At 39.6% G+C, this 25,213-nt stretch overlaps 1 protein-coding gene across 5 annotated transcripts in view; it reads left to right on the top strand.

Moving 5' to 3' along the window:
* ARHGAP20 (Rho GTPase activating protein 20) overlaps window positions 1–25,213 on the top strand; it is a 219,124-nt gene that overhangs the window by 5,339 nt on the left and 188,572 nt on the right. For 3 of the 5 annotated variants that reach the window (XM_070803387.1, XM_070803384.1, XM_070803388.1), the window contains exon 2: window positions 18,079–18,161. In XM_070803387.1, the coding sequence (XP_070659488.1) occupies window positions 18,082–18,161 (80 nt within the window). In that variant the 5' untranslated portion in view covers window positions 18,079–18,081. Of the gene's footprint in view, window positions 1–6,204; window positions 7,836–18,078; window positions 18,162–25,213 lie in introns of those variants that run through there. The other 2 variants (XM_070803385.1, XM_070803386.1) reach the window with 2 other exon arrangements.

Genomic DNA, 25,213 nt, shown 5'->3' with positions numbered 1-25,213 from the left:
CTAAAGCATCCATAGACAATGTATAAATAAGTGGGCATAACTATATTCCAATAAAACTTTATTTAGAAAAATAAGAGGTAAATCTGTTGTGTAGTTTGCTGACGCCTGGAGCATGACTGTTAACTGGAACTTTCGACAATGGCAAAACCAGTCTTTATTTACAATGTCCAATTTAATGGACACTAGCTGTTACGTTGGAGAAGGCGATGGCACCCCACTCCATTACCCCTGCCTGGAGAATCCCATGGATGGAGGAGCCTGGTAGGCTGCCGTCCATGGGGTTGCAAAGAGTCGGACAGGACTGAGTGACTTCCCTTTCACTTTTCACTTTCATGCATTGGAGAAGGAAATGGCAACCCACTCCAGTGTTCTTGCCTGGAGAATCCCAGGGATGGGGGAGCCTGGTGGGCTGCCGTCTATGGGGTCGCACAGAGTCGGACATGACTGAAGTGACCTGGCAGCAGCAGCAGCAGCAGCAGCTGTTACGTAGCTATTGAGCTCTTGATGTGTGGCTGGTACAACTGAGCAATTAAAAAATTTTAACAGATTTTTGAGGTATACTTGGCATACAATAAGCTGTACATGTTTAAAGTACATAAATCAATAGATTTTGGCACATTATACAACTCTGATACCATGACCACAGCCAAGATGATGAACATATTTATCGTTCCTTAAAGTCTCCTCATGTCCCTTTCTAATCCCTTTGTCCCCTCCCAATTTCTAGGCAACCACTGGTCTGCTTTCTGTCACTGTTGGTTAATTTGCATTTTAAAGAATTTTATGTAAATGGAATCATACTATGTATTCTTTTTGTCTGTCTTCTTTAATTCAGTTTAATTATTTTGAGATTCACCCATTTTATTTGTGTGCAGATCAGTACTCAGTAGTATTCTATCATGTGGATAAAGCACAGTTTGTTTATCCATTCACCTATTTATGGCTATTTTGTTTTTTTCCTGGTTTGGGATACTATGAACAAAGCTGCTCTGAACATTCATGTACAAGTCTTTGTATGGACTTGTGCTTTCACTTCTTTTGGAAAAATACTTAAATGTTGAGCCTGGGTCATAATTTAAGTGTATGTTTAACGTTTTAATAAACTGTCAAATTATTTTCCAAAGTGGTTTTACATTCCCATTAACAGTGCGTAAAAGTCCAATTTCTCTACATCTTCACCAACACTTATTATCTGTCTTTTTTATTTTGATCATCCTAGAGGATAGAAGGTCTTCCCTGGTGGCTCAGTGGTAAAAAATCCATCTGCCAATGCAGAGATACCAGAGATGCTGTTTCGATCCCTGAGTTAGGAAGATCCCCTGGAGAAGAAAATGGCAACCTACTCTAGTATCCCTGCCTGGGAAATGCAATGGACAGAGGAGCCTGGTAGACAGCAGTCCATGGGGTTGCAAAGGGGTCAGACCCAACTTAGTGACTAAATAACAACAGAGGGTAGAAAGTTGTATTTCATTTTGGATTTGATTTGCATTTCCCTAGAGGCATCTGTTCCCATCACTTCATGGGAAATAGATGGGGAAACAGTGGAAACAGTGGCTGATTTTATTTTGGGGGGCTCCAAAATCACTGCAGATGGTGATTGCAGCCATGAAATTAAAAGACACTTACTCCTTGGAAGGAAAGTTATGACCAACCTAGACAGCGTATTAAAAAGCAGAGACATTACTTTGTCAACAAAGATCTGTCTAGTCAAGGCTATGGTTTTTCCAATGGTCATGTATGGATGTGAGAGTTGGACTGTGAAGAAAGCTGAGTGCCGAAGAATTGATGCTTTTGAGCTGTGGTGTTGGAGAAGACTCTTGAGAGTCCCTTGGACTGCAAGGAGATCCAACCAGTCTATTCTAAAGGAGATCAGTCCTGGGTGTTCATTGGAAGGACTGATGCTGAGACTGAAACTCCAATACTTTGGCCACCTCATGTGAAGAGTTGACTCATTGGAAAACACCCTGATGCTGGGAGGGATTGGGGGCAGGAGGAGAAGGGGACGACAGATGATGAGATGGCTGGATGGCATCACCGACTCAATGGACATGAGTTTGGGTGAACTCCAGGAGTTGGTGATGGACAGGGAGGCCTGGCGTGCTGCGATTCATGGGGTCGCAAAGAGTCGGACACAACTGAGCAAGTGAACTGAACTGAACTAACTCTTTTACTGATGAAAAAGATCATGCAATAAAAAGATTCCAGGAAATGGGAGCAGTTGTTCAAAGGTCCTGAGGTAGCAAAGCACATAATATGTTTGAAGACCTAGTTTGTAAATGCTGTAAAAGAAGTCAGTCACTTAATAGCTACATTTATTATTTTAACCTCAAGGGGGATCACTTAGCTGGTTCATCCACCTTTCTTTGTTAGTGGGATGATTTGACTGTTTCCAAAAATAGAAAGTTTTCCGTAATTGAGGCTCTTGAAAAGAATAGACAGTAGATTTGTATGGTATTTTCTAAAAGTGTGATTCTAGAGTACAATATTAATATCAGCAATAGATAATGCATTATGGATAGAATCCTGGATAACATATCCTTGAGCGCATCCCTGTTTGAATAGAACAGTTTTTGTGAAACGAAATGGCAGCACTTATTAGAATGATTTTAGTTAGGGATGCTGATTTTTATAATTTTCAAGCCCCCAGACCCGTTGGTTTCACACACTAATTGAAAAGTCTTTAAATAAGATAGGTTTTGAGGAGGGAAGAGAGACTTGTAGGCACAGAAAATCAAAGCAAAAGGATTTAAAAATAGCTCCAACATTAAAAAGTATAACTGCTGCTGCTGCTGCTAAGTCGCTTCAGTTGTGTCTGATTCTGTGCGACCCCAGAGACGGCAGCCCACCAGGCTCCCCCGTCCCTGGGATTCTCCAGGCAAGAATACTGGAGTGGGTTGCCATTTACTTCTCCAATGCATGAAAGTGAAAAGTGAAAGTGAAGTCACTCAGTCGTGTCCGACTCCTAGTGACCCCATGGACTGCAGCCTACCAGGCTCCTCCATCCATGGGATTTTGCAGGCAAGAGTACTACCATTATACACTTCATTCTGGCTTTTATTTCTACATTCTCTGTGTCCAAATGTGTTTATAGCAACTCATGGTAGAACACCCCTGAGAGCCAATTTTAAACCATGTGTGTGTCTTGCCCTGGGGTTTGAATGAAACATCTTGGTGAGTAAGACTTCTAATTCTTTGGAACTGAGAAAAATATTATGCCCATAGTTAAGCCTGTATCCTACTGAACACTTTGTGATGTTATTCACAAAGTGAGTGGCATAAAATCAGGTACCTGAGAGATTGTTTGGCTAAGAGCAGTCTGGAAATACCAAAAACTGAAATAGATTTTGTTTCTAATCAGAAATATCCTCTGTTAAACTGGTGTGACCTCTGAACTCCTGTGTTTTGTTTTTGTTTCTTTGTTTGTAAAATGGGGATAATAATCCATATCCTGTATATCTCACAAGGTTGTTTTTTATGGGTCAAAGGAGAAAATATATAAAAACACTTTCGAAAAAATGCAGAAGCCATCAGGAATTTTTCACAAGTACCAGGTGAAAGTACCAATAAAGCAATAAAAAGAGTTTTATTTCCTTGGATTTAATACAAGAACATTTACATGCAAATGAGTGAATGCTATTTGTCTTATTCAGCTCAGGTTGCTGTAACAAAATACAGTCAACTGGAGGCTTAAACAACAGACAGTTATTCCCTGCAGTTGTGGAGGTTGTGAATTCCCATGATCTGGGTGCCAGCCAGTTCAGTTGCTGGTGAGAGTCTTCTTCTTGGCTTCCAATTATTGTCGTGTCCTCACATGGGAGATTGAGTGAGAAGAAAAGCAATGAGGGAGATGAGGGAAAGACGGGGAGGGAGAGATGGAGATGGAGTTGGATATCTTTGGTTTCTTCTTACAAAGGCACTAACCTTGTCAGAGCAGCCCCACTCTCAAGACTTCATCTAAACCTAATTACTTCCCAGAGACCCCTGCCTCGTAGTAACGTTCCATTGGGGGTCAGCACTTCATCATATGGATTTAGGGGGCACAAGTATAATAATTAGATCCATAACATGCATCATCAAAGCAGTCACCCTTGAAGGTCATAAATATCAAATATTCTAAGGTAGAAGCTTGAGGAAAAAAGGTAAGAGTTTACTGTTTGTAATATATGGAAGAGGAAAGGAAAAGTTTTATAAACTTCTTTGAGTAAATGCCTCACTATACATAACATACGTAAGCTGCATGGTAGGTGTTGTTAATAATGCACTCTTAGAGGAAAGGCAGGGAGCCCTCCAGGGCTGTGTGTGGCAAGCAGCAGAGCTGAAAATTTGAACCCAGATTTTCCAACTCTGTTTCTCTTTCCAGCTAGACTACAGATGCATTTTCTATTAATTGCAACATAAGATGTAGGAGAGAGTAGATTTGAATTTTACATAACCAGTGGAGCAAAGCAGATCTGAGAAGTTTTTCTCCTGAGAGGTAATTTTCCCCTGCGGAGAGCAGAGTCTCTACCTTCTCTGTGTACCACTGAATATTACGTCCAGTACCGCCATTAGATAAAGGTACCAGTCAGGGTTCTTCAGAGAAACAGACAGGGGTAGGAGTCCCTTGACTGCCATCCACAGGGAGGAAGGTGGTGTAGTCTTTCCTGAGAACCAGAGGAAATGAGATGCTCTAGCTGGACAGTGAGGGCAGAAAATGGGGCAAATTCCTCTTTCCTCCACTTCTTGTTCTGTAAAGGCGAATGATGAATGATTGAATGATGGGGAGGAAACCTGCTTTACTGACTGCTTATTCAAATGCTAATGTCATCTTGAAAATACCCTCACAGACACACCCAGAGATAATACGTAACCTGGGCATGCTGTGGACATGTTGACACATGTCAATAATAATAATAATAAGTTGACACAACATTAACCTTCATAGTAAATATGGACTAATAATGACAATCAGGGACACAATCATTGATAATCTCTTTGGAAATTTGTGGTCATTTTGCTTTGCTATCTGTCATTTTCAGGTATTTTATATAAGGTGCTCATATTTCAGGCAGAGAAGGCAATGGCACCCCACTCCAGTACTCTTGCCTGGAAAATCCACGGACGGAGGAGCCTGGTGGGCTGCAGTCCATGGGGTTGCTAAGAGTCAGACACGACTGAGCGACTTCACTTTGACTTTTCACTTTCACGCATTGGAGAAGGAAATGGCAACCCACTCCAGTGTTCTTGCCTGGAGAATCCCAGGGACGGGGGAGCCTGGTGGCCTGCCGTCTATGGGGTCACACAGAGTCGGATACGACTGAAGTGACTTAGCAGCAGCAGCAGCAGCATATTTCAGGAGCTCTTCAGGAGACCTTCTTTCCATGCTGATATCTCAGTCCTGCTTGCTGTTGGAAATTTTGGCATGTTCTCCAAACTCAAAGAACTATATTTCAAGTTATGTGTGGGTGCACTGAATCCTGTGTCTTAGATGTTTCCACCATGGAAAATTGGGTGTGGGAAATGTAGCTGAAACTCTCAATTCAGTAAACATTTTAATACGATAACTCTTGAGTGTAAGAAAAAGCTTGCTTCCATAGTAAATTTTCACTTACGATGTGAACACAATAGTGCATTTTAACATAGCAAAAGAAAACTTATTCTTTTGTGACTCTAACATTCATGTATTAGAAGAGAATACATTGTTTTTTATAAAACGAAAATTATATTTTATTTCTATACATGTATGTAAAAAATACTTGTCAGCTTTGAAGATTGAGTCCTCACAGAGAGTTGTAGCTTATTGACTAGAAATTCACAAGTCACAGATTCCTAAGCAGTGCAGTTGTTGCTTTTTGGTTCTGAAGTGAAGGTTGTTATGAAGCACTTTATCACTCTCTGTCCCTTCACTGTTCTAATTTTAGGATTTGGTGGAAGGTCTGCAGGGCAAGAGGTGGAATATGTTTAGTAGCCTGGGAGAAGTGAGACAGCTGATGGCACCTTCAGAAAAGGAAACCTTGAACTTGGATAATCTGGGTTCTGAATCCTTTCCCTCTCCTCATGCTGCCATCCAGGACTTGATGGCTGTTCCTTTCGACATAAAGTGGTCTTGTGCCTTATAGGGCCACATACCACTTAATGAACATACTGCTGCTACTAAGTCACTTCATTCGTGTCCAACTCTGTGCAACTCCATACACGGCAGGCCACCAGGCTCCCCCGTCCCTGGGATTCTCCAGGCAAGAACACTGGAGTGGGTTGCCATTTCCTTCTCCAATGTGTGAAAGTGAAAGTGAAGTCGCTCGGTTGCGTCCAACCCTCAGCGACCCCATGGACTGCAGCCCACCCGGCTCCTCTGTCCATGGCATTCTCCAGGCAAGGGATACTGGAGTGGGTAGCCATTCTCTCTCCAGGGATCTTCCCAACCCAGGATAGAACCCCGGTCTTCCCCATATTGCAAGAGGATTCTTTACTATCTGAGCCACCAGGGAAGCCCAAAGAGACATTGTTGCAAAGGGGGCTGCTGCTGCTGCTGCTAAGTCACTTCAGTCCTGTCCGACTCTCTACGACCCCATAGACGGCAGCCCACCAGGCTCCACCATACCTGGGATTCTCCAGGAAAGAGTACTGGAGTGGGTTGCCATTGCCTTCTCCGCAAAGGGGGTTATGCATACTTATATGTACATAGAGTCATATACACAGTGCTTTGAAGATATATATGTACATTTTATTAGTGTGATTTGATGGAGTTTGGAGTTTCGTGACTCATATCCCTCAGTCTCCTGAGTATTTGACAAAAACCTCTGTTACAGACTGAATGTTCGTGTCTCCTGAAACTCAAAGGTTGAGGTCATAACCCCCAGTATGATAATACAGTTGACCCTTAAACAATGTGGAGGTTAGACATTGTCACCCTCCATGCAGTCAAAAAATCCACTTAGAACTTGACATTGGACATTCTCTATCCATGGTTCTACATCTACATATTCAGCCAACCTCATATGGTATAGTACTGTAGTACATATTTATTGAAATAAATTCGTGTGGAAATGGACCTGTGCAGTTCAGATCTATGTCCCTCAAGGGTCAACTGTATTTGGAGATAGGGGCCTTTGGAAAATAGTTAGCTTAGATGAGATCATGAGGGCAGAATCCCCATGTTGGGATTACCGCCCATACAAAAGACCAGAAAGCTTCTTCTCTGTGTCCCCCGTGTGAGGCTCCAACAGAAAGGCAGCTGTCTGCAAACTGGGAAGAGAGCTATCACCAAGAACTAAATCTGCTGACCCCCTTGACCTTGGACTTCTTAACCTCTAGCACTATGAAAAATAAGTGTGTGCCATGTAAATCACCCAATCTGTGTTATTTTGTTATATTAAGTAGCTTGAACTTACTGAATATCTTTAAAATGTACTTTCATCGAAGTGAGTTTGCTTTCCCATTCTGTTGCTATCTCAAGTGTTCTAGATCACTCGTGCCTAAGTATTCTAGGAACTCTAAGGTCCTATTGTGTACAGAAAGCCTTCGAGGTGAATGCTTAGTTTGGTGGTAGACACTGAAGCAGCCTGGGGTGGGGTGATGCTTCGCTTTTGTTTAGTTACTGAAGACTTGGCCACAATGTGGGAGATTGGAAAGAGTTAGAGGAAAATCCCTTTTGTCAGCCACCAAGAATGGGTCTTGTAGGTATCACGGCCCAGTGTGTGTTATAATTTTGTATCAGTTTGATTTTCTTTCTCCAGGACAGGTTTAGGTTAGAAATATCCAGCTGACAGCAGAAAAGCCCTATCAGTATGTCCGTGCTGGGCTGAGCAGCCTTGACCTAGTTTTGACAGACAGCTGTCACATGGAACAACTGAAAGGTAAAACCTGTTTCTGGGTGTCTGGTCACGTGTGTGTGGACTCTGAAAATGAAATCTGTGCGTGCCCACATCAGCTCATGTTTCAAGGGTCTGGACAGCTCAGCTGCTCTGTGGCCTTTTGCTTTTCCCGTTTACCTGGGTCCTAATTTATACCTAGGAGAGTTTCTGTATTTCCTCTTCTATGCCTACAGTCAATGTCTTGAACCTCAGCTTCCATAGTAGACTTTAATATGTTAAGTATATCTAAATCTGGTCAGACCTTGGCCTGGTTTTTATTCTTATTTGATACGCTGTGTTTTTTTGTTGTTGTTGTTTGTTTGTTTGTTTTACCATTATGATGTTGGATTTGATCACTGTACTCTTCCCTTCTGCAAGAGGAAAGTGAGAGGTTGCTGCAAGGAAGAGTTTTCCAACAGCATCTGATACATTCAGCCCCTGAGCCTTCATGCAGGTGGATGGGCGCTGGAGCAACCAGAGAGCCCCTCTGTTAGAGTGTGGCATGGGTGTACAAATAGCAGCACTTCCTGTGGACTTTGATGTGATATTTTAGTGAAGCCCTGCCCTATAACAGGATTACTAGGGAGAGAGCATCAGTGATTGAACTTGCATACTCCAGGGTGATGCTGAAAGGGAATCATGACTCGAGTTTGAAACTGGTGGCTTCATCAAAGAAGAAAGTCCAGTCAATTTGAAGGCCCATAGTGGTACTTCAGATATCTATATGAGAGGAACAAATAAAAATGTAGAAGGGGAGTTCTACTATCCTCATATTTATTACATACGGTACTTACACGCTCTAAAGCTTTCCTCTGTATGTTATACTGTCATGGTGCGTTCCCTGTCAAAGGGCTTTCACATGTAAAATCTTATTCTTTGTGGTAGGTCAAACAGTTTTTGTCATTTTGCAGAGAAGACTCTGAGAAGTGACAGAACCAGCATCCAGAGTTTAGGTTCAATGCCAAGTGCCCATTCTTCTCCATTACATAGATCTCCTATTTATTTTATTTCCAAGTGCTTATCTCACAGAAACAGGAAATATGGCCAAAAGTAAAACGTTTCTTAATCTCAGAAAGAAATTATATCCCTTTATAGTAGTCTGTTCTGTGATGACATTTGCTTTAAATAAATGCCCAAACTGATTCTGGCTGGGATTATTATGAGTAAATAGAAGATCATACTCATCACTGGCCAAAGCGACGATAGTGGGAAGCTTTAGCTCGTCCAGTGGTTGAAACCTTGTGATAATAGGATGTAGATGCAAGGGGCAGGGGTAGAAATAATTTCCTTTTTGCCTTGCAGGGCCACTGTCTTTGGGGTATGTCTCCACAAGTTAGTGGTTCAGGTGTGTAGGGAAGACAAGAAATAGTTCATTGCTCACTGAATTGTTCAGATGACCCACAAAGGATTGAGTCGAATTTGAGTAAACTAAGTTGTAAATTTGATTAAGCATTTTTTTCTGTCTTTGAAATTTTAGAGTCTTAAAAGCTTTCCTCAAAGCCCTTAATTTAATACTGTGCTAATTTTAAATATTTGACTGGAGAATCCCAGGGACGGCAGAGCCTGGTGAGCCCATCTATGGGGTCGCACAGAGTCGGACACGACTGAAGCGACTTAGCAGCAGCAGCAGCAAATTTGACTTAAATTCAACTGAACTGCTTGAATTTTTTCCTTCATAAAGTAGCTGGAACAAAACAAAGTATGAAAAATTGCAGTTCACCTGACTTGACTCTTTCATCCTGGTCCTTTCTTTTGATAGGCTTTTTCCCCTTTACATCTCTTTGAGAACTAAGAATGACCAGATTCAGAGTGATTTCGCCATTCCAAAAATAGTTTTTTGTCTCCTGCATGATACTTCAAGGTTTCAAAAATAGTTCTTTGTCTCCTGGTTGATACAAAGTTAAAATTCCACTGAGAGACTACATATAGGTTTTTATATAAACACTGTTTTATGCCTTGTTGAAAGTAAAAGAACAAAACTTTTTTCTTCCATAACCTGCTTACAACTTTAGATTCCTATGCAGGCATACTTGCTTTACCACCTTAAACTCTCAGATAAAGGTGAGAATTTACTAGGAAAATACTGGAGAAGTAGGGGAAGAACCGTGGCAAACCACAGTATGCAGGTCGGCATATTCCTCAGATCTCTCATGAGTTCAAATGAAGGGCCACTCAGACATTTTGTACAAAAATGTATTGGATAAAAAAAAATAAGTAATTTTCATTTTCATGTATTATACTTGAGATGGTTGTTGTATGAACAAGGAAAAATATAGCTTCTGGCTGTGAACCAGTTTGCTGAGCTAGAGCTCAGTAGTTTAGTAGTTTGGTGGTTAGTTTTTGTTTTACTCATTTTAAGAGCTTTGGTGAGATATAGTTTATATAGCATACAGTTCAGTCAGTTAAAAGTGTATATTCAGTGCATCCATCACAATTTTAGAACATTTTCATTACCACAAAAAGAAATACTGCACCCCTTAGCCATTACACCCCAATTTTCTCATCCCCCCAAACCCCAGGCAAGCACTAATCTACTTTTAGTTCCTATGGATTTGTTTATTCTGAATATTTCACTTAAATGGAGTCATATAGTATGTGATCCTTTGGGACGGAATTATTTAATTATCATAATGTTTTCAAGATTCATCTATGTTGTTGCACTTTCATTGCTTCTTTTATTGGAAAGTAATATTCTATTATTTTTTGCCTTTGACTGTGTGGATCACAATAAACTGTGGAAAATTCTGAAAGAGATGGGAATACCAGACCACCTGGCCTGCCTCTTGAGAAATCTGTATGCAGGCCAGGAAGTAACAGTTAGAACTGGACATGGAACAACAGACTGGTTCCAAATAGGAAAAGGAGTATGTCAAGGCTGTATATTGTCACCCTGCTTATTTAACTTATATGCAGAGTACATCATGAGAAACGCTGGACTGGAAGAAACACAAGCTGGAATCAAGATTGCCAGGAGAAATGTCAATAACCTCAGATATGCATATAACACCACCCTTATGGCAGAAAGTGAAGAGGAACTAAAAAGCCTCTTGATGAAAGTGAAAGAGGAGAGTGAAAAAGTTGGCTTAAAGCTCAACATTCTGAAAATTAAGATCATGGCATCTGGTCCCATCGCTTCATGGGAAATGGAGAAACAGTGGAAACAGTGTCAGACTTTATTTTCTGGGCTCCAAAATCACTGCAGATGGTGACTGCAGCCATGAAATTAAAAGATGCTTACTCTTGGAAGGAAAGTTATGACCAACCTAGATAGCATATTCAAAAGCAGAGACATTACTTTGCCAACAAAGGTCCGTCTAGTCAAGGCTATGGTTTTTCCTGTGGTCATGTATGGATGTGAGAGTTGGACTGTGAAGAAGGCTGAGCGCCAAAGAATTGATGCTTTTGAACTGTGGTGTTGGAGAAGACTCCTGAGAGTCCCTTGGAGTGCAAGGAGATCCACCCAGTCCATTCTGAAGGAGATCAGCCCTGGGATTTCTTTGGAAGGAACAATGCTAAAGCTGAAACTCCAGTACTTTGGCCACCTCATGCAGAGTTGACTCCTTGGAAAAGACTCTGATGCTGGGAGGGATTGGGGGCAGGAGAAGAAGGCGATGACAAAGGATGAGATGACTGGATGGCATCACTGACTCGATGGACGTGAGTCTGAGTGAACTCCAGGAGTTGGTGATGGACAGGGAGGCCTGGCGTGCTGCAATTCATGGGGTCGCAAAGAGTCGAACACGACTGAGCGACTGAACTGAACCTAACTGAACTGAATATTCTGTTTTATGAATGTATCATATTTTGTTTATGCAGTCTTCAGTTGATGGACATTGGTATTTTTTCTACTTTTTGACTATTATGAATAATGTTGCTATGAACATTCATGCACATGTTTTTGTGTGAACATATGTTCTCATTTCTCTTGGTTACATACCCAAGAGGAATTGCAAGATTGTATGGTAACTCAGTGTTTCACCATTTGCAGAACTTCCGAAGTGGCATCACCATTTTACATTCCTACCAGCCGTGAATAAGTTTAATTTCTCCACATCCTTACACTTGTTGTCTTTTTATTATCTTGATAGTAATTGATTATCTTGATAATAAGATATTAACTCATCTTGATGAGTATAAAGTGGAATTTCATAGTTTTAATTTGTGCTTTCCTGGTGGCTGACAATGTTGAGCATCTTTTCTTGTGCTTTTTGGCCGTTTATATCTTCTTAAAAGAACTTCCTATTCAGATCCATTTTTAAATTAGCCTACTTTATTGAATTGTAACAATTCTTTAAATATTCTGGATACAAGCCCCTTATCAGATATATGATTTGCAAAAATGTCCTCCGATTCTGTGGGCTTTCTTTTCAGTTTCTTAATAATGTCCTTTGAAGCACAGAAATTTTAACCTTGATGGTGTTCAATTTAATTTTTGTTGTTGTTTGTGCTTTTGGGGTCATATCTAAGAAACCATTACCTAGTCCATGGTCACAGCTATTTATTCCTATGTTTTCTTCTAGCATTTTTTTATAGCTTCAGCTCTTTTAGATTGTTGATCCATTTTGAGTTAATCTTTGTATATGGTATAAGATATGAATCCAACTTCATTCTTTTGCATGTATATCCAGTTGTCCCAGCACCATTTGTTGGCAAATGATTAACTTTTATAATACAACAGATGTTTACCATGAAACTCCATGATAATGTAAATGTCAGTGAAAGTTGCTCATTCATATCCATTCTTTGTGACGCCATAGACTATACAGTCCATGGAATTCTCCAGGCCAGAATATTGGAGTGGGTAGCCTTTCCCTTCTCCAGGGGATCTTCCCAACCCAGGGATCGAACCCAGGTCTCCCGCATTGTGGGCGGATTCTTTACCAGCTGAGCCACCAAGGAAGCCCAAGAATACTGGAGGGGGTAGCCTAACCCTTCTCCCGGGGAACTTCCCAATCAGGAATTGAACCGGAATCTCCTGCTTTGCAGGCGGATTCTTTACCAACTGAGCTATCAGGGAAGCTCAATGTAAATGTCAACACTGTGTCAAAAGCTGTAGTTTGCAATGTATAAGGATGACTCTCACCATCCGGTTCCATAGCAGATGCTTACATTTCCTTAGTGACAGTGTTCCAACAGAACCCTTTAAGTAAGTCTGTTTGCCTTTCTGTGTGTGCGTGTTGGAAACAGTAGCATAGATGTGGAGAATGAGTACATTTTAAAATTCACTGAAAACCTTCATTTATTAAGTATATAGTTTGTACCAGGTATTATACTAGGCTCTAGTAATACAAGGATAGGCCTGCCACAGAGGAGAATTTCAGTAATTGTTGAAAGATAGGATAAAGTTTGAAAAGATGGGAGAACGTTTGGACATAGCCCTTGCTCTCAAGAAAGAGATAGATAATTATAATGTGAAATGCTTTAACTGAGGCATAACTATAAAGTTAGTTAGGAACACAGGAATTCAACATTTAGTTCATGTAACCAATTAAAAAAAGAATTGAAGTGGAAAGCACCTTCCAGATTAGCTGGTAATGTTGCTATAGTTTTGTATTATTATTGAAACATAAAAGAATAATTATAGGCATTTGGTTTTTATCTTCATTTACCTCTATTCATTTATTCTTTTGCAGAATAGGTTTTTTGCCTCTAATACTGAATATAGCTGCAGAGGGGGCAGCTTAGGAAACCAAAGATTTAATTTCTGTCTAGTGTTCATGTTAGAGAAGGCAATGGCACCCCACTCCAGTACTCTTGCCTGGAAAATCCCATGGACGGAGGAGCCTGGTAGGCTGCAGTCCATGGGATCGCTAAGAGTCGGACACGACTGAGCGACTTCACTTTCACTTTTCACTTTCATGCATTGGAGGAGGAAATGGCAACCCACTCCAGTGTTCTTGCCTGGAGAATCCCAAGGACAGCGGGGCCTAGTGAGCTGCCATCTCTGGGGTCGTACAGAGTCGGACACAACTGAGGCGACTTAGCAGCAGCAACAGCAGTGTTCATGTTATACTTTCCTAATAAATGGCTACTAGTATAAAGATCGGAGAAGGCAATGGCACCCCACTCCAGTACTCTTGCCTGGAAAATCCCATGGATGGAGAAGCCTGGTGGGCTGCGGTCCATGGGGTCGCTAAGAGTCAGACACGACTGAGCGACTTCACTTTCACTTTTCACTTTCATGCATTGGAGGAGGAAATGGCAACCCACTCCAGTGTTCTTGCCTGGAGAATCCCAGGGACAGGGAGCCTGGTGGGCTGCTGTCTATGGGGTCGCACAGAGTCGGACATGACTGAAGCAACTTAGCAGCAGCAGCAGCAGTTTTTAAAGATGTCAGTTTTTAAAATTTAATCACAATTCCCTTTTACAACTCTGTCCAAGCCTCTCCTCATTGTTCCCATTTGCTAGCAGAGGAGTAAATAAATCCTACTTTATAATTTGTTTTTCAGCTTATATAAAAGTCTTGTTTAGTTTTTGGGGGTTTCTTAAGCCTTGGCTTAATTAATTGGTACAAAGTCAAGAAAATCACTTCTAAAAGATTAATGCAGTTGATTTTTTGCCTAATGTTTATCGATTTACAAGATTATCTTTTAAAAACTACTCAGTTTCAGAATGGCATCTAATATTTGTGAGGTAATCTCAATATAGATATCAAGCATTTGGGCATTCTGAAAAGCCACACGGTGGATTGTGATTTTAACCTCACAAAGAAAACATACACTGTTTTAAACCTATCTGCTCATTTCCTGTGAGGCAAAGTATCGTAGTTTTCTCTGTCACTGAGCAACTGGGAAATTTGTTGGTGCTGATATGACCATAGCTTCAACCTGTCCTGACAAGTTTGTATTATTATAGATTTAGAAAGGAATCAGTAGTCTCCTTCTATTTTTGTGTCTTTTATTTCACAGTTGTCAATAAACCAAAAAAATCTAAGTCTTTATTGCCTGAGAACAGATTCTTTGCCAGATGAGTGAATTTTTTTTGAAGTCACCATTGGTTCTTTATTTTGCTACACTTTTGAGCAAAAAAAAAAAAAAGTGTACTTTGAATTAATTAATACCTAGATTCCCATTATATTGACAACTCTTAAGACTTTTTGTTACTTAGAGAAGTGAATCCTATGAATTCTAAACTCATTGTGTATATAACGTTTATTTTCTTGCATATCCAGGGTGAATCTTTGGTAGACATTTACCATGAGAATATCAGAAATAGAAGTCACCTAAGAGACTATGTAGTCCAAATTTTCTCACTTTCTGTATAAGGAAATGGAGACCCAGAGGAGTGTGTGAATTACCTTAGGCTGCGTATCTGATTAGTAGTGAAGTGAGTCTCAGTACAAACAATAGGACTTCAAATATTATTTTGCCTGTAGTTTGACTGCAATATCTGAATATGAGTCCACCAAATGAGGTAGATTCACCCCACATTTGATTTGTCACACGTCTACCAATTTATAACTAAGAAAAGTGAAAGTCGCTCAGTTGAGTCCGACTCCTTGCGACCCCATGGACTGTGCAGTCCATGGAATCCTCCAGACCACAATACTGGAGTGTAGCCATTCCCTTCTCCAGGTTCTTCCCAACCCAGGGATCGAACCCAGGTCTCCTGCATTGCAGGCGGATTCTTCACCAGCTGAGCCACCAGGGAAGCCCATAACTAAGAAAACAGTCTAATTACTGCATACAAATAGGTACAAATAGTCTGCTATATTAGACCTCTATGAAAAACTATTTTAAAAGCATCTTTGCAAAGAAAATTGTCACTCTTCTTTAATTATCCATGCTCGTGTTTAATAGCCATCACTCAGAAATATTTCTTTATATCAAAAAGTTTCGAATCTGGAGTCCATGGATCCCTAAAGAATCCATATTAGGGGGTTTCTGAACCCCTTGAAGTTAGTGCATGATTTCTTTCACAGCTTTTATAAATTTCTTGATAAACCCACTGCCCAGGATCAACCTGGATTCTCAGTCTACAGTATAGCCACATTTCTTTTCACCTTATCTTCTTTGGAAGACACTTGGTATCCTCTGTATAATAACTCTGCATTACCTTGGAGACTTACTGTTTCCAAATGAAGAATCATTTTAACTTGTCAGATCATTTTAACTTAAATTTCTTTCTTTTTTCCACATTTTAAATCATTTTTATGGCTGTCTTTTGAATCCTTTCCAAATTCTTTGTAAGCTTGAAAGCCAAGGAGCTCAGAATTAGAAATCATATGTTAATGAAGATCTTGTTTAGGCACTTGGATCTGCTGAAAGTGGTGTCAGAGGATTAGGAGCAGCAGAAGGAAGACTGCTGAGATAGGTGCAGGAATGTCACCCCTCCACACACCCCCCAGCCCCTCACTCAGAAAGGCTAGGCAGAAACTCAAGGTCAAAACAGACCAAGGGTAAGGGGCCCAGGTCAAGCTTAAAGGATTGGGCGTATTTCAGAGTTCAAAGCATAGTACCTAGATCCTGAATAAAAGGATTCAAATTCCAGAAATGAAATAGGAATCAAATCTAGACCTGAAGGTGAAACAGAATCCTGCAGAAAATCTACATAGTAAGGAACCATCACCTTTCTAAGTAAAGTCAACCCAATCTTCCAGAATTGAGACTCTTCATATGGGAACAGCCCACTGGTAATACTTGTCTCCCAGACTTCCCTTCACCCTGCAACCTCTACATTTACACTGGCCTCAGAGTGCTAGATTCCTGAGAGTTGTGTCCCCAGGAGATGTGACCAGTGGAAACAGTTAAGATACAGCTTACAAGCTATAACATATAAAATAGTTTATCGAAATCACTGGGGTTCAGAGGGATTATGGATTCTTCTGGGAATCTGATGAAAACTGTGGGCTTTCTCTTCAGAAGGAGGGCACCACATATATATCATGTTAAAAACTTTATGCAGTTTAACCTGCCCTGAGACTGATTCAGTCTCCTGATTGATAAGTAAGGTATTCTGTATTTCTTACCCGTTTGTTTCCTGTTCTTTATTAATGTTTTATACGATTGTTTCAGTTGTCTGAGCTATACCAAGGAGATTAGGGCATTTTGTCTTCACATGTGAGCCAAAGGATTAATGGAGGGAACAGCAACACTGAGGCCATGACCCTGCTGACAGCAGTGATTTGGGAGAGATCTGTGGGGGCATGGTGAATTGAGGGGGAAAGAATTGTGCCAAAGAAGTCTAGTGTCCCCTTGTCATGGGATGATTTCTTTTCTCTTCCTTGGGATGGTCTACATTTTATTAATTAAGAAGCTGTTCCTTTGTGAATCATGTAATGAGACGCTGAGCTACTTGGTTTTATGTGTTTTTTCTTAGAGTAGTACCCAGCCCCAAACATGGCTGGCCTAGGTCTACTCAGGTAGTGGGTGAGACTCCTGGCCAAGAAAGGGTGAGAGGGCAGAGCAGGAGGGATGCTTTGGTAATGCAGCCTGAACTTCATTCATGGCTGTCTGTGACTAGATGGTAAATTTTACACATTTATATCCAGTGGCTCACCCTTGGACTCTTTCTTGAGGTGTTAAATCTATAAGACTGAAAATTTAGAGAGTAATTATCTGGATAAATCAAATTGAATATAACCTCACCACAAAGTTTAGGTCCTGTAGAACACAGTACCGAATTATCCAATTAATCCTATATTTACATACCACTTAGAAAAGAAAAAAAAAAATCTTTTTTCTAAGTTACAATAAACAAAAAAACTGTTTTGAAGAACAGATTCCTAAATGTGTAAATATTTAACTTTAAATGTCTATTGTGTAAATAGTCTCCATCTTGTGCTTTGGCAACTTACCTTCTCCCTTTACTTGGTCTTTTCAAATTCTATCTTTCCCTAAAGCCCAGTTTTGGGGCCGACCCTGCAAATGAGATAGAGCTATCAGCTACTCTGATGCTATTTTGGAGTATAAATTAATCCAGTCCTGTCTTTGGCATGGGGCCTGGCATGTAATAAGCAATAAAACTGCAATTGATGATAATGGTTGTGATGCTGTTTTCTCAAATACTCTAGTCAATATTTTATCTCCTTATTCTCTGACCATAAGAAATGCTTAACTGCCTATACCACTTTTTAACACTTAACTATCTTGGTTTAGATGTTACCATTTTATTTCCATAATAAGATTGCACACTTCTTGATAGGCAGGCATAGGCATACAAAACTTGCTGAGTTGGATTGAAAGTTGTTATTTACTGGCTTTACAAGCCATGTGATCTTCATTGTGTGTCTTTTCCCCCTCAACAGAAAATGAAAACATTAGCAGAAAGGAGGAGGAGTGCTCCATCTCTTATCCTGGATAAAGCCCTGCAAAAGCGGCCCAGTACCAAGTAAGTGGGAAGCTTTGTACTACTCATTTGGGACCTGCTGGATTTCTTCTATGTGTATCGTTTATTTGCTTTTTATCAGGACCAGAATTCTCTGTTAAATAATAGAAAGCATGACTTCTGTTCTGAGTTTATTTGATAAGACCTATTCTTTATGAGAAACGTAAAGCCTTTTGAGAGCTGGTGATCTGTTGCTTTAAAATTGATTCAAAAGTGAATCTTACATCCAGTGGTACACAAACATGCATGTTCCACATATTGTAAAAGTTTTATTTTTTGAAACAATTAGAAATCAGAATACTAAAGATGAGTTATTTTAACCACTGTACATGTTTGGTTATGCATAAACTTTTGCTTACTTTTTATCATAAAGTGATCCCCGTGCAAAGGTAAAAGGCAGATTTTTAGCGACTTTAGATATGAATAAAGATAAAGATTAATAAAAGATTGAGTTCTGATTGCTTTTAGACATTATAGGTTAGAGTAATTAGTGATTAATTAGTGAAATTTGAAGTGGAAAAACAGGCTAAATATCTATTGAAATGACCATTTTGCCTACTGAAGCTAAATACTATTTCTATGGCATCGTAAGAGTTTTTCGTAATATGTCAAAATTGGATGGCTTTTCAGTCACTAATTTATTCAATAATTTTTAATGGCATTTTAATTCAGAGCCTTTTTATGTTCAAAGGAATGCAGCAATGCTTTTCCACTAATACGTGAATCCTTTTATGTAAGGTGTGGTCTTTACCACATTTTTAAAGGTGAGGATATATCTGATAGTTCTATGAATGGTGTACTGATTTAACATGAAATCTATGTAGGGATTGCATTTTTTTCATTTTTTAAATTTATTTATTTTTAATTGAAGGATAATTGCTTTACAGAATTTTGTTGTTTTCTGTCAAACATCAACATGAATCAGCCATAGGTATACATATGTCCCCTCCCTCTTGAACCTCCCTCCATCTCCCTCCCCATCCCACCCCTCTACTTGATACAGAGCCCCTATTTGGGTTCCCTGAAACATACAGCAAATTCCCATTGGCTATATATTTTACATATGATGATGTAAGTTTCCTTGTTACTCTCTGCACACATCTCACCATCTCCTCCCCTCTCTCCATGTCCATAAGTCTGTTCTCTAGGTCTGTTTTCTCCATTGCTGCCTTGCAAATAAATTCATCAGTACTATCTTTCTAGATTCCATATATATTTGTTAGTATACGATATTTATATTTCTCTTTCTGACTTACTTCACTCTGTATTATAGGCTCTAGGTTCATCCACCTCACTTGAACTGACTCGTGTGTTCCTTTTTATGGCTGAGTAATATTCCTTTGTGTGTATGTACCACTTACACTCTTTATACATTCATCTGTTGATGGACATCTAGGTTGCTTCCATGTTCTAGCTATTGTAAATAGTGCTTAAATGAACATTGGGTTACATGTGTCTGTTTCAGTTTTGCTTTCCTCAGGGTATATACCTAAGAGTGGGATTTCTTTGGATAATAGGGTGGTTTTATTCCTAGTTTTTTAAGGAATCTCCATACCGTCTTCCAGAGTGGCTGTATCAATTTACATTCCCACCAACAGTGCAAGAGTGTTCCCTTTTCTCCACACTCTCTCCAGCATTTATTGTTTGTAGACTTTTTGATGATGGTCATTCCTACCGGTGTGAGGTGATATATCATTGTAGTTTTGATTTGCATTTCTGTAGTAATGAGTGATGTTGAGCATCTTTTCAATGTGTTTGTTAGCCATCTGTATGTCTTCTTTGGAGAAATGTCTGTTGAGGTCTTTGTCACACTTTTTGATTGGGTCGTTTGTTTTCCTGGTATTGAGTTATATGAGCTGCTTGTATATTTTGGAAATTCGTCCTTTGTCAGTTGTTTCATTTGCTATTATTTTCTCCCATTCTGAGGGTTGTCTTTTCACCTTGTTTATAGTTTTCTTTCCTGTGCAAAAGCTTTTAAGTTTAATTAGGCCCCACTTGTTTACTTTTGCTTTTTTTTTCTGTTACTCTAGGAGGTGGATCATAAAGGATCTTGCTTTGATTTATGTCATCCAGTGTTCTGCCTATACTTTCCTCTAAGAGTTTTAAAGTTTCTGGTCTTACATTTGACCATTTGGTCTTCCATTTTGAGTTTATCTTTGTGAATGGTCTTAGGAGGTGTTCTAATTTCGTTCTTTTTTATATAACTACAGTTTCCCCAGCACCACTTATTGAAGAGGCTGTCTTTGCCCCATTCTGTATTTTTGCCTCCTTTGTCAAATACAAGGTACCCATAGGTTTATGGATTTATTTCTGGGCTTTCTATCTTGTTCCTTTGGTCTATATTTCTGTTTTGTGCCAGTGTCATACTGTCTTAAAGACTGTAGCTTTGTAATATAACCTGAAGTCAGGAAGGTTGATTGCTCCAGCTCCATTCTTTCTCAAGACTGCTTTGGCTATTTGGGGTCTTTTGTGTTTCCATATGAATTGTGCAATTTTTTGTTCTAGTTCTGTGAAAAATGCCATTGGTAATTTGGTAGGGATCACATTGAATCTCTAGATTGCATTTGGTAGTATAGTCATTTTCACAATAGTGATTCTTCCTACCCAGGAACATGGAATATCTCTCCATTTGTTTATGTCATCTTTGATTTCTTTCATCAGTGTCTTATAATTTTCTGTATATAGTTCTTTTGTCCCTTAGGTAGGTTTATTCCTAGATATTTTATTCCTTTTGTTTAAATGGTGAATGGGATTGATTCCTTAATTTATCTTTCTGATTTTTCATTGTTAGTATATAGGAATGCAAGTGATTTCTGTGTATTGATTTTATATCCTGTGACTTTGCTAAATTCACTGATTAGCTCTAGTAATTTTCTGATAGTATCTGTAGGGTTTTCTACGTATTGTATCATGTCATCTGTAAACAGAGCTTTACCTTTTCTTTTCTGATCTGGATTTCTTCATTTATTTTTCTTCTCTGATTTCTGTAGCTAGGACTGCCAAAATTATGTTGAATAATACTGGTGAGAGTGGACCCCCTTGTGTTTTTCCTGGTCTTAGGGGGAATGCTTTCAATTTTTCACCATTGAGAAGAATGTTTGCTCTGGGCTTATCGTATATGGCCTTTACTATGTTGAAGTAGGTTCCTTCTGTGCCCATTTTTTGAGGAGTTTTAATCAGAAATGAGTGCTGAATTTTGTCGAAGGCTTTTTCTGCATCTATTGAGATTATCATATGGTTTTTATCTTTCAATTTGTTAATATGGTGTATCAGATTGTTTGATTTGCCTATGTTGAAGAATTGCATGGCATTTTTTGATGGTCTAAAATAAATTATATAGCCAAATCCCAACAAGTGAAACTTTCAAAATACTTAGCTCAGTCTCCTCTTTTTTTTTTTTTTAATTAGTCGCTCAATCCTGTCTGACTCTTTCCAACCCCTGGACTGTAACCCACCAGTCTCCTCTGTCCATGGAATTCTCCAGGCAAGAATACTGGAGTGGGTAGCCATTCCCTTCTCCAGGCAATCTTTCTGACCTAGGGATCAAACCCAGGTCTCCCACATTGCAGACAGGTCCTTTACTGTGTGAGCTACCAGGGAAGCCCCAGTCTCCTATTTGTACTCAGCAAGTTGTCAGACTCAAGCAGCATCCCTGGCTGCCCCCAGATGACACACTCTTTAGTCATTGGGTTGATCAGAAAATGTAAATTACTTTCAATAGATGCCTAATCAAAATTTACTTATGAAAATATTCTGCCAATGAATAGTATAGAAATACACTTTTGTGCCATATGAAAATGGCTTTTGGATTGTTTGCAATGTTATATCTTTGGATTGGGGCTTCTCTGATAGCTCAGTTGGTAAAGAATCTGCCTGCAATGCAGGAGACCCCAGTTGGATTCCTGGGTCAGGAAGATCCCCTGGAAAAGGGATAGGCTACCCACTCTAGTATTCTTGGGCTTCTCTTGTGGCTCAGCTGCTAAAGAATCCACCTGCAATGCGGGAGATGTGGGTTCGATCCTTGGGTTGGGAAGATCCCATGGGGAAGGGAAAGGCTGCCCACTCCAGTATTCTGACCTGGAGAATTCCATGGACTGTATAGTCCATGGGGTCACAAAGAGTCAGACAGGACTGAGAGACTTTTCACTTTCATCTTTGCATTAGTGGTGGCTTAAATAAAGAATGGTTGTGTTTTCACAGTTTGACCTTGATTATCTATAAAATTCAAGGGAAATTATTTTTTAGGGGAAGTAGAGAGAGAAGGCAGAAATTGTCTTTAATTCTGCTATATTTTTTTAATTTAAATTTATTTATTTTAATTGGAGGCTAAATACTTTACAATATTATATTGGTTCTGCCACACATCAACATGAATCTGCCACGGGCATACACATGTTCCTCATCCTGAACCCCCCTCCCACGTCCCTCCCCATACCATCTCTCTGGGTCGCCCCAGTGCACCAGCCCCAAGGATCCTGTATTGAAACTGGACTGGTGATTCGTTTCTTATATGATATTATACATGTTTCCATGGCATTCCCCCCAATCATCCCACACTCTCCCTCTCCCACAGAGTCCAAAAGACTGTTCTATACATCTGTGTCTCTTTTGCTGTCTTGCATACAGGGTTATCTTTACCATCTTTCTAAATTCTGTATATATGCGATAGTATACTATATTGGTGTTTTTCTTTCTGGCTGACTTCACTCTGTATAATAGGCTCCAGTTTCATCCACCTCATTAGAACTGATTCAAATGTATTCTTTTTAATGGCTGAGTAATACTCCATTGTGTAGATGTACCACTGCTTTCTTATCCATTCATCTGCTGATGGACATCTAGGTTGCTTCCATGTCCTGGCTATTATAAACAGCACTGCAATGAACATTGGGGTACACGTGTCTCTTTCAATTCTGGTTTCCTCGATGTGTATGCCCAGCAGTGGGATTGCTGGGTCATATGGCAGTTCTATTTCCAGTTTTTGAAGGAATCTCCACACTGTTCTCCATAGTGGCTGTACTAGTTTGCATTCCCACCAGCAGTATAAGAGGGTTTTCTCTACACCCTCTCCAGCATTTATTGCTTGTAGACTTTTTGATAGCAGCCATTCTGATTGGCGTGAAATGGTACCTCATTGTGGTTTTGATTTGCATTTCTCTGATAATGAGTGATGTTGAGCATCTTTTCATGTGTTTGTTAGCCATCTGTATGTCTTCTTTGGAGAAATGTCTATTTAGTTCTTTGGCCCATTTTTTGATTGGGTCGTTTATTTTTCTGGAATTGAGCTATAGGAGTTGCTTGTATATTTTTGAGATTAGGTGTTTGTCAGTTGCTTCATTTGCTATTATTTTCTCCCATTCTGAAGGCTGTCTTTTCACCTTGCTTAGAGTTTCCTTTGTTGTGCAAAAGCTTTTAATTTTAATTAGGTCCCATTTGTTTATTTTTGGTTTTATTTCCAATATTCTGGGAGGTGGGTCATAGAGGATCCTGCTCTGATTTATGTCAGAGAGTGTTTTGCCTGTGTTCTCCTCTAGGAGTTTTATAGTTTCTGGTCTTATGTGTAGATCTTTAATCCATTTTGAGTTTATTTTTGTGTATGGTGTTAGAAAATGTTCTAGTTGCATTCTTTTACAAGTGTGGTTGACCAGTTTTCCCAGCACCACTTGTTAAAGAGATTGTCTTTTCACCATTGTACATTCTTGCCTCCTTTGTCAAAAATAAGGTGTCCATAGGTGCGTGGATTTATCTCTGGGCTTTCTATTTTGTTCCATTGATCTATATTTTGTCTTCGTGCCAGTACCATACTGTCTTGATGGTGGCTTTGTAGTAGAGCCTGAAGTCAGGTAGGCTGATTCCTCCAGTTCCATTCTTCTTTCTCAACATTGCTTTGGCTATTCGAGATTTTTGTATTTCCATATAAATTGTGAAATTATTTGTTCTAGCTCTGTGAAAAATACCATTGGTAGCTTGATAGGGATTGCATTGAATCTAGCTTTATTTAACCACTTTTTAAAAAATAAACAGTTTCAGGTAAAATTTTTGTTGGAAGTTCCTGCAATGGACGTGTGCTAGGCTTTTCAATTAAAAAATAGCCCTTATTTATGTCAGAGAAGGTTTAGCTCTAAATCAGGGGTCAAATAGTGGCACACCTCCCCTCTAACCCAGGGTGAGAATATACAACAGTATGCATGTGACTCTCTCAATTCACTCCACCCTCTCCTTTCCCCTATGTGTCCAAAGTCTGTTCTCAGTGTCTACGCCACCATTGCTGCCTTGGGTAGCAATGTACCTATTCCCAGGGCAAAGGTTTAGAAGTGCATACAAATGATTAATTGTGTTTACCCTCAGGAATATCTCAGTAGGTAAAGAATCCACTTGTAATGCAGGAGACCCTGGTTCAATTCCTGGGTCTGGAAGATCCACTGGAGAAGGGATAGGCTACCCACTCCAGTATTCTTGGGCTTCCCTTGTGGTTCAGCTGGTAAAGAATCCGCCTGCAATGCGGGAGACCTGGGCTTGATCCCTGGATTGGGAAGATCCCTTGGAGAAGGGAAAGGTTACCCACTCCAGTAATCTGACCAGGAGAATTCCATGGACTGTATAGTCCATGGGGGCCGCAAGGAGTCAGACACGACTGAGTGGCTTTCACTTTAAAGTCAAGCATTGTAAAGCAGTGCTTATAGAAAACAGGAAGCCCAAATTAATCATTTGTATGTACTTCTAAACATTTGTCTATGCAAGTGTAATTAAAATTTGTATTTACTTTCTATAATGTTTAAATTCTCACTTTAATATAGATAAATTAGTTTTTTGCATTTTTCAAGTCTTGCATTCTTTTTAAAAGATCAAATCCTATTATAGTAACCATTCAAGAAAGCCTTAGAATTTGTCCTTTATATAATGTACACTCTTGAAAAGTTTTATCAATCAGATTTTACTAATTATTGATGAATTTTCTATTTTAAAGAAACTTTATAGTGAATTGCTTTATAAAATAGATCACTTCTCTTTTCACAGTTGTTAAGAATAACTCAAATTTTCATGACTGGAATTTT

The sequence above is a fragment of the Bos indicus genome, chromosome 15 (assembly GCF_029378745.1).
Source record: "Bos indicus isolate NIAB-ARS_2022 breed Sahiwal x Tharparkar chromosome 15, NIAB-ARS_B.indTharparkar_mat_pri_1.0, whole genome shotgun sequence".
NCBI classification, from domain to species: domain Eukaryota; kingdom Metazoa; phylum Chordata; class Mammalia; order Artiodactyla; family Bovidae; genus Bos; species Bos indicus.
Note: the sequence above shows the minus strand (reverse complement) of the source record. Positions and strands in the feature narration are given on the sequence as shown.